At 40.3% G+C, this 10,038-nt stretch overlaps 1 protein-coding gene across 3 annotated transcripts; it reads left to right on the top strand.

Moving 5' to 3' along the window:
* Positions 1-85: 85 nt before the first annotated feature.
* On the top strand, positions 86-9,740 carry LOC112574679 (uncharacterized oxidoreductase MexAM1_META1p0182-like). 3 transcript variants are annotated; one of them, XM_025255904.1, is made up of 10 exons: positions 86-231; positions 793-895; positions 1,370-1,509; positions 2,048-2,140; positions 2,604-2,742; positions 2,973-3,013; positions 6,787-6,856; positions 7,583-7,619; positions 7,978-8,044; positions 8,580-9,740. In XM_025255904.1, the coding sequence occupies exons 2-10, from the start codon at positions 859-861 to the stop codon at positions 8,754-8,756; spliced, it is 801 nt and encodes a 266-aa protein (XP_025111689.1). In that variant the 5' UTR covers positions 86-231; positions 793-858; the 3' UTR covers positions 8,757-9,740. The 3 variants fall into 3 exon arrangements, with proteins under 3 accessions (XP_025111689.1, XP_025111690.1, XP_025111691.1); XM_025255905.1 differs by lacking the exon at positions 86-231 and adding an exon at positions 636-654; XM_025255906.1 differs by lacking the exon at positions 86-231 and having other exon boundaries at positions 650-895; positions 8,580-8,796; positions 8,842-9,740.
* The last annotated feature ends 298 nt before the right edge of the window (positions 9,741-10,038 follow it).

Genomic DNA, 10,038 nt, shown 5'->3' with positions numbered 1-10,038 from the left:
GGAAAACGCTGCTATCAATTCTGGGGTTTTTTTTGTTTTTTTTTTTTGGACGCAGAAGTATCTGTTGGCATGCAGTGTCACATTATTCAATCTAGATTTCAACATAAATTATTTTTTAAATCATAGAACGCACAAACACACTGACAGACATGCACGTGAGAATGTCATACAAGCCGACTCGTCACACACGGCTGTAGGCCGCTCTGCTTGTGAATTGGAATAACGAGAGTTGTAAATATTTTTGAGTATTTAGGTATAATTAAGTGCCACAACAAAGTTCTAAAGGCTATCTATCTTTAATGGTTGTTTGGGTTTCACTCGTAATATCTTTGATCACTTGCTGTAATGGAACATGCGTGTGTATATATATATCACTAACTGGGGTGGAAGTCAAACGATGTAAGAGCTGGATGATCGAGGGTTAATTATTGGACACAACGTGACGTAGATCGATTTATTTTCCCCCTTTCTCTGTTGTCTCTACCATATACACTGTAATCCAGTAAACTATACATCATACCATCGGTTCTCAAACGGTGGGGCGCGACGTGCTTACAAAGGGGCGCGAAGGTGGTCATTTTTAGAAAGTTTCTTATACCGGTATTAGTGAAATTCGCTTACATTGCTGGCTAAGGGGGGCGTCACAAGTAAAAGGTTGAGAACCTTCATTATACACACGATCGCAGATTGACTATTTTAAAGTATATTTTGAGATGTGGTTAATTTAAAGTGTTGTTTTTTACGCCACAGGCGGCAATATTATTTTTAGTACTTTTTTTATCGCCATTTTAGTGAAGGTAAAAACTTTTGAAAGAGCAAAGGTCGTGTTGCGGACCCTACTGGCAAATTAAGGCGAAGATGGAATCCTTGAGAGGGAAAGTTGCAATCATTACAGGTAAGCATGATATACAACGGAATGGCGGCGTATTTACACGGTATTACCTGATTTTAAGTATGACATGCAATGGAGAATAGCTAGACGTCCAGAAAGATTATTTGTATTAAGATTAGAAATTCGCTTAGTACAGTTGTTGATTCTTTTATAGTTCATACGTTATTTGTTTTTCATGTCCCTCGCATGCTGTCCGTGTTTTGTTCTTGTTCTTAAGCGCTAAGAGCATGCTCCTTAGGAGTGTGAGTATGCGCTTTACAAATTTTGCGTTTATTATTATTGACACAAAGATACAGGTATTAACAGAATGTGATTCTGTCCCAATATATGAGATATATTTTAAGATGGATGAATTACACCATGGACACACTAATTAAGATCCCTTAAAGATAGAAAACCTGTGAGAGATTTTTTTTTTGGTCAATACTTCTAATTAAACTTCAGAGGTAATAAAAACATTCTTCATGGTTGTGGCAGGTGCTAGCGCTGGTATTGGCGAGGGTACAGCCCTGATGTTTGCTAGATATGGGTGTCTGCTGACCCTGACAGGTCGTGATGAAGACAGACTGGCTGCTGTAGTGCAGAAATGTGTGGCCACTGGCTGTCCAGCTGACAAGGTTCAACTATTCTGTTGTAAACTTGTTGGAAATATTGTGTCCTTCATAGAGCAGCTGCATTAGATGTGTTTGTTGTAGCCTTTTGCTGTTATAGTTGCAAGTTAGTTCATTACTGCATTTTGCAATCTCATAACTAAACAGTTTTTAGTTGTATAGCACATAAAAGTCATGCTTGCATGTAGATACTTATCTTGTATCTCTCCTATAAAGTAAATGGTAATGGTAAGAGTCTTTTAGCCTGAATGTTATAGAGACAGTCAACTAAAAGTGTTTCACCACAGATAGGGCAAAGCACATAGGAGTTGCTGCTTTTCTACCTCCCCTGATAAATCAGATGCCATATACATGTAATAGGTTGAGGGTGGGAGTGTTTCAGGTCCAAGCCCAAAAGAACCTTGGACAGAAAGCAGTTACTTTAGAGTAAAGCACAACTGGTTATGACCACTCCCTATAAGGATAGAAGTTAAGGCAACAGTTGTCACAGTTCCTAAATGAATATCTTGGAGAAGTGCTGTTTGTAATTAAGCTGCTGTTTCAGATAATTACTGTGACTGGAGACACGCGCAATTCATCTGTACTTCAGAGCATTGTTGACAGAACTGTAGAGACCTTTGGTCGCATTGATATCTTGGTATGTTGGCTCTCTTTTCTTTAGTTTTCTGAGAATTGGACTTGAGAAGTAGCAGATTGGTTTGTTTTTTTCATTGTTATAATAACATATGGGCTGATGTTATTAGCAAAGTGTGCATATTTCGAGAAAATCTAGTGAGTGTTTACACAAAGAAATCTGTGACAAGAAATTATGATCATTTTGGTACTAGCATTAAAAAAATTAATAACTAAAAGTAACAAAGCTTGTCATCAGGTCAGTAGTATGTGAGCAGCTATTAATGCATATGAATGCTATCTTGTTAGATTTTTTCTTTGTTTTCTGTATCTCTCTCAACACTGTATTACCTTCATTAAAACAAAGATAATGTTCAAGGTAAAGAGATAATGTATGATAATGATGATTTTGTGCAAGATTTTGTTTGAGAGTGTCCCCAGGTGTGTGCACATGTGCATGTCAATATGTATAAGTAAATGTTTCACAGGTGAATAATGCAGGTACTATCCACTACACCAGGCTCCTTGACACAACATCAGATCAGTATGATGACATGATGAATGTTAATATGAAAGCAGTTTTCCTTCTCTCACAAATTGCAATTCCACACCTTATAAAAACCAAAGGTAAATAGCAGTATGTGTGCACATGTGCATATACACATGCATGTGACTGATATGTGTGTTTGTTTGTATGTTTAATTGCATATTTTCGGCATCTTTGATCCATGGTAAGCAAAGTTTAATGAGGTTAAATGTAGGCTTTCTGCTTTCTTGATATCATTTTAAGGATTTGCAGTTTACCAACTTAGTAATGACAGTCTTGATGTTTTGTTTTTATTATTTTCTTCTGACAGGAACCATTGTCAATGTTTCCAGCATATGTGGACAAAGATCTGTATGTAGTCTGCTTTGCATCTGTTTAAAGTTAGTTTCAATAATGCCAAGAAACAAGATAAAAAGAAATATCTTATAAAACAGTCTAGATAGTTTAGGCTGTCAAAGCTTTTCATAGCTGACCCATATATAAAATCTATCTATCTATTCCTCTTTGTGCATCAGGTTGCACATAAGGCCTCAACCAGAGTCCGCCACCGATGTCGATCGGCTGAAACACGCTCTAGGTGACCCCATGTCCAGCCCTTTCCTTTCATCTCCCTTTCCACTGTTCTTCTCCAAGTTTCCTTTGGGCGGCCTCGTTTTCTTCGGCCGTCTGGAGTCCATCGTAGGGCGACTCTGGAAAGGTCTGCTGTCTGCTGGCGGAGCACATGTCCAATCCATCGCCAACGCCTTCGTTGAACCTGCGTGGTGATGGACTCGGTTTCACTTCTTCGGTGGAGTTCTTCGTTGGTGATGGTGTTTGGCCAAAAGATGTTAAGTATGCGCCTGAGGCATCTGTTTTGGAAGACGTCAAGCTTGTTACTGATGGTTTTGGTCATCTTCCAAGATTCTGATCCGTAAAGGAGGGTGCTGATCACATTTGACTTGAAGATTCTCAGCTTGATCTTCTGGCTGATGTTTTTTGCCTTCCATGTGCTCCTGAGTGAGGCAAAGGCCTGACTGGCTTTCACCAGTCGGGCTCGAATCTCCACCTCCGCATCCCCAGTGTTTGACATTTTGGACCCAAGATAGGTGAAACTGTCAACTTCCTCAATCTCTTCTCCATTTAGTTTGATGCTGTCTTGGACTCTGGCGTTCACTCTCATACTGTTAGTCTTTTTTGTGCTGACCTTCAAGCCAAGGTTTCCAGCTGTTTCTGAGAAGGCCTTTGTTTTTTCCTGCATGTCTTGGTGGCGGTGTGACAGCAGGGCAATGTCATCAGCAAAGTCCAAGTCTTCCAGTGCTGTTGTTGCTGTCATAGTCATGGTCCATCTGAGCCCTCTCCTCTCGCTGTCGGTGGAAGTCTTCATGATCCAGTCCATGGCCAGGATGAAGAGGAACGGCGACAGAATGCAGCCCTGCTTCACCCCGGTACTGACGTTGAAGGGGTCTGTGAGCTCCGTGTCACAGACAACCTGGGATTTGAAATCGCTGTACAGCATTGCAATGACCTGAACAAGTTTTGCAGGGACTCCGTAATGCCTCAGGATCTTCCATAAGGACTCAAAAGCCTTCTCCAGGTCGATGAAATTGATGTACAGCGGTGTGTTCCATTCGTTGCTCTGCTCCAGAATCTGTCGCAGAATGAAGATGTGTTCGGAGCAGGATCGCCCAGGGCGAAATCCTGCTTGCTGTGGTCGGAGGTCTTTCTCAAGAGTTGCCGTCAGTCTTGACAAAACAATATTGCTGAAGACCTTGCTGGTGAGGGAAAGAAGTGTTATGCCCCTCCAATTATTGCAGTCTCCAAGATCTCCTTTCTTGGGTAACTTGAAGATGAGCCCTGTCTTCCACGCAACAGGGACCTGCCCTGATTCCCAAATTTGCCTGAAGATTTCAGTCAGCTTGGAGCTGTCACATTCACGTCTGCTTTCAACATCTCTGCTGTTATTCCATCTGCCCCTGGTGCTTTGCCGCTCTTCATTGTCTTGACTGCTGCTGTCACTTCTTCCAGGCTTGGTGGGTCTGTGCAGATGTCAAGGTCTATAGCTGCTGGCTGGATGTCTGCAAGCTGAGGGGATCTGGTCTGTTCAGAACTGACTCAAAATGCTCCCTCCAGCGCTGTAGTTTTCCTGCCTCTCCCTCGACGACATTACCGTTCACGTCTTTCACTGGCAATCACTGTTCTTAAACCCGTTGTTTAGCTGTTTGTTTATCTTGTACAGTGTCTTCAGGTCATTTTTACTTGCTGCATTTTCTGCTTCATCTGCCAGTTTCTCTATGTGATATCTTTTGTCAGTTCTTGTCATCCTCTTTACCTCTTTGTTCAGTTTTGTATATCTTTGTCTGTGTTGTTCCTTCAGGCGTTCAGATCTGGTGCTGTTGATTCTTTGTTTGGCTGACTTTCTCTCTTCTATCTTCTTCCATGTCTCTTCTCTGATCCACTGTTCTTTCTTTTTCCGTTGGAAGCCAGTATTTTCTCTCCTGATTCCTGTAAGACTCGATTGAAGTCGTCTAAGGTCATCTCTGTTGGTCTCCTAGTGCCTGGAACCTGTTCTTTACTTCCATAGCAAAGGCCCTTTCGGTGGCTGGATTTTTTAGTTTGCCGGAGTCCACTCTCTGCTGACGTGCCTGTTTTCCTCGTGATCGACGCAGCTTCAGAGAAACTGTGGCTATCACAAGAGTGTGGTCACTGCAATGTCTGCTCCTCTGTAGGCTCTAACATCTTGAAGTGAGCTCCTCCATTTTCGGTTGATGATGACATGGTCTATCTGGTTCTTTGTGATCCCATCTGGTGATGTCCATGTTGCCTTGTGGATGTCTTTGTGTGGGAAGAGTGTGCCTCCAATCAGTAGGTTGTTTTCTTCACAAAAGTCTGCCAGTCTCTCTCCGTTGTCATTGATGCTTCCGATTCCATGTTTGCCCATGACATGCTCCCTGCAGGTGTTGTCACTTCCCACCTTGGCATTGAGATCGCCGATGATGAGCAACATGTCGTGGGCTGGAACGCTTTCTGAGGCTGCCTGGAGCTGATCGTAAAAAGCATCCTTGTCTTCTGCCTCAGAGTCATTTGTTGGTGCCATAGCAGGCTAGCACTGTCAGCTTGGTGTACTTGGAATGGAATCTTGCTCTCAAAAGCCTGGGTCCATAAGGCTTCCATTCCAGCAGTGCCTTTTCCGTTTTCTTGTTGAGGAGTAGAGCTACTCCTTCAGAGTGCTGAGCGTCTGATCTTCCTGAGAACAAGATGGTATGTCCTGACGCTAGTCTCCTCTTTTCCCGTGCCGGTCCATCTGACCTCACTGACTCCCAGGATGTCCAAGTTGTAGTTGTCAAACTCCTTGACTAATTGGAGCATCCTGCCAGTCTGGTACAAGGTCTGGACGTTCCAGCACCCCACCCTCAACTTCTGCCTCGGCTTCAGTAAATCCGCTGTCGGGGCGCCAGCTCCCTTCGGGTTTGGCTGTCGTCCGTCATTAGTCCAGTCTCCTGGTGTGCTTCATTACCTTCGCCATCTGTGACGAGTTCTCTGGTTTTAGTTTCTGTAACAGGATTTTTTTTACATGGTGGGGTTGTTAGCCCTACCACAACCTATTTTACCTCTAGGTGAGGTGTCCACCTTAGTCGCCTCTTACGACATGCCTGGCTGGATGGCAGGGACCCTATTCTTGCAATGCTTGCTAGGCAAGCATACCCCGGGGTCCCACAGGGGCATATATAAAATAAGGTGACATTAACCTCTATGGGCGCTTTGCCCTTGTCATTAACCATTTTGAAGAGTCTGAATACGCAAGTCCAAATCACTCAATTCTAGTATTTCTTAATACCCAGGCATAGGGATCCGTCTGAATTCTTTTTTATCTAACTTCCTATCTGACCATAAGTCTTGTTTTATTTTTATGAAAAAGAAAACAAAGGGATAGGTATCTGTTTTCATGCAGTTAAAATTTTTTAAATCTCAAGACAGTTTGGTAGTACTTTGTTGATGCATTTTATGGATGGAGCTTGTTCAAAGTTTGGATTTTGTTAAACTTTAGAAAAATAATTTGTTTCAAAGAAATATTGAAGTCACTGAGATATGTCACTTTTGTCATTCTTCTCCTCCTGTGGTTCATGCATGTTCTTGCATACATTCAGATGCCAGAAGTTGGAGTATACTGCATGAGTAAGGCAGCCTTGGACATGTTCACACAGTGTCTGGCATTAGGTGAGACGTGCTCATTTAGGAAACCATAATGACATTTTCAAAGTTCTACAAGAGTACAGACCTTCATATCACTAAGTTAAGCTCAACCCAGTACAAGATGCTGTTTGTGGTTTCCCAAAGTCTGGATGAACACCAGCTCCATCTTTTTGAGTGTGAGTTATAGACGTGCAAGACTACAAGCATCACCACAGAAAGAGGTCAAACTTATGACATCAGGAATCTCTACTGATATGCCTAATTAACAAATGGTCTCAGCTCCCATTGGCTGGGATAAGCATAATCGTCATGATGTCAGTATTTTGACCTCTTTCTGTGCATAGTGAAGTTTATAGGTTTGTATCTTGAGAACAGAAAGGTGTTCTCTGTCCAGATCCTCAAAATTAATATCTAATCTTTTTCTAAGCTCATCCTGGCCATTTGGGAAAAAAAGTCACTCTTGCAAATCTTTAAAGACAAAGTTTATTGTACATTACCTGTTATCAACATGAGCGTGTGATATCTAAGACCATAAAAAAATCTATTACCATATTAAAGTACATTATTGAGCAAAACCAAAAGTAATTAGACAGGAAAATAGTGTGAATAGAGTTGTTTTGTGTGCCAGATGCTTAGTGAAAATGATTCAGCATATGATTGTAGGGGTGCCAGTGAAAAACCTAGAAAAATTGTGTTTCCATTTTCATTGTCTGAAAACAAATCTTGAAACTTCATGCCTTCTGTCTACAGAGGTAGCACCTCAGGGAGTGCGTGTCAATTCTGTCAAGTGAGTCAACATTTTCTTATTCTTGTCAACCTAAATCTTTAAAACTGACATTTACATTACATACCACCAACATACTCTTGGTAGCAAATATTTATGTTACATTTCAACAAATTTTGATCGATTTTGTGCACCTTTTAGCTTAAAGTTCAGGGGTGGGGGATTTGTTTCCTAAATTGCATTTTTTCTTTTTTGTTGAAGAGTTAATATTAAAAATATTATAATTCTTCACATGTAACAGTTTCCAACTTATGATGACAGCCACTGTTGTTGACCTTAAGTCTCATATCTTAAAATAATGTACTGTTTAATAGATCTGTGAGTAAGATACAAACAGCTTGCACAATGTTTGTGTTGACAGTCCTGGGACAGTGGTCAGCTTGCTTGCAAGACGTGGGCTTGGTCTTAATGATGAAGAATATGCAAAGGTATGCTTTCACACAATGAAGATGAGCCATTTAAGCATGATCCAATCTTTTAAATTGGTCACTAGAAAAATCATGGTATTTTCAACATGCAGGGCTATCAAAACTGATAGATCATAGTGCCATGTTGTTGCATTGATATTTTTGCAGCATGATGTTAGCATCTTCTATGGAGTCTTACTCACAACCTGAATCCTGAATATGACAATGAAGATATTTATTAAGATACACTAATGAGAATTTTTACTCATTTTCTACAAAGAAATAAAATACATAATTTTAAAAATGTATTATCCAATCATTCCATACATGTGCAAATATGCATGCATCTGAACATGTGCATATTTTTGCACAGGTATTGGGTTGTGTGCATTCCATAACTATTTTTGTTTGTATACTTCCTTATGCTTAGAATTAAGTCATAGGTTATCAATATTTGAACTATCTTGAATAGCGATTATAAATACAATGCTGCAGAGTGTTGATGACTGTGTGTCTTCTTTAAAAAAAAAATAACAACAACAATATTTCTCAACAGTTTTTGGAGATTCAGGGAGCTAAACATCCCCTTGGGGGAGTTGGACAACCTGACGATGTTGCCAACACCATCGCTTTCCTTGCTTCAGACATGGCTCGTTTCATCACTGGTCAGCTGGTGTTCGTGGATGGTGGACGCCATTGTATTTCTGCTGGTCTGACCACGAAAGTAAAATAATGAGGAATGTACAATCAGCTGATGACTGCCAGCTTGGTCTCACAGTCGGCCATCATAACATTTATCTGTCCACTTCTGGAATCTGCTGTAATCTTCAGTGAATAGAGCAGTTTTTGGTGGTGCTTTATAACAAAATAAGCATATTATTTAGCAGCATTATTAAGATTTATATATTTTTCAAATATATGGTCATTGAAATCAAAAACACAATGCAAATCTTTGTATATTTTCAGAGAATATGCTTGATTTTTGAGCTTCCTGTTGTGATGTCTTAAATTCTTATCTTGATTCTTACATATACATGTATATATATTTTCTTGATAATGGTCCCGTTTCTGTAAGAATGAAGATTGTGGGCTTTCATTGATTTTTGGATAGCTTACAAATATTTTCTTGAAAGTTGGAATGTCGTTGCTGTGTAAAGATGTCAGCAAAGAATGCCGATTATAATTTTCCCACTAGTCATTTTAATGGAGCAGCATTTTCTTGATTAAAACATCCTAAACAGATCCTATTTTCCTTTCTGAGTTCAGTTATCCAAGACATTGCATCTCTACATGCGTATGACTTTATTGTCATATTATTTTGGGCCCTACTTATTATTGGTTTCTTGTGATTGTATTTGTGGGCATTAAGAATCTGATTTGAAATTGTTTTCCTTCTGTCTCATGGTGTACCATGATGGTGCAAATCTAAATCACCTAACCCAGTGGTGCCCAACCTTTTCTCGCCGGAGGCCTGCACTGGACATGACATAAAATCTCGCGGGCCAGAAAATGGCAGTTTTTGCCAGAATCATGAAGTTAAAAATGAAATTATGCTTTGGCTGGTTAAAATGAGCTGGCCGTAGGTAGGGCACCCCTGACCTAACCCTATGTTTGTTTCTTCTGTCATGAGCAATCAATTCAGAATTTATAAGTATGAATATTCTTGGACAAAAATATCAATCATAAATAACTCTTATAAAATTGTTTGCATTCAGTATTTTATTTTTATTCGACTTTTTCAATGATTTTCCTGTTAGTGTGTTGTGATGATATGGTGATTCATTATTAATGTATTTGCTTGTATTCTGGCTTTTGTCTCCCCTTTGTTCTGTCCATAGTAGGAGTACAAGAAGGTTTATGAAGGAATGAGGCAAATGCAGGAGTTTTAGCATGGGCGACCGTCAAGATGGCATCCGTAATCAAAGTACAGCGTCTAATAATCTAATGTTCGTGCAAAAAAAGCGGTGGAGAGCAGTAAAATGCGAGCAGCTCACAATGCAGAATGTTTCTGGGTA

This window comes from Pomacea canaliculata, linkage group LG11, assembly GCF_003073045.1.
Source record: "Pomacea canaliculata isolate SZHN2017 linkage group LG11, ASM307304v1, whole genome shotgun sequence".
Taxonomy (NCBI): Eukaryota; Metazoa; Mollusca; class Gastropoda; order Architaenioglossa; family Ampullariidae; genus Pomacea; species Pomacea canaliculata.
Note: the sequence above shows the minus strand (reverse complement) of the source record. Positions and strands in the feature narration are given on the sequence as shown.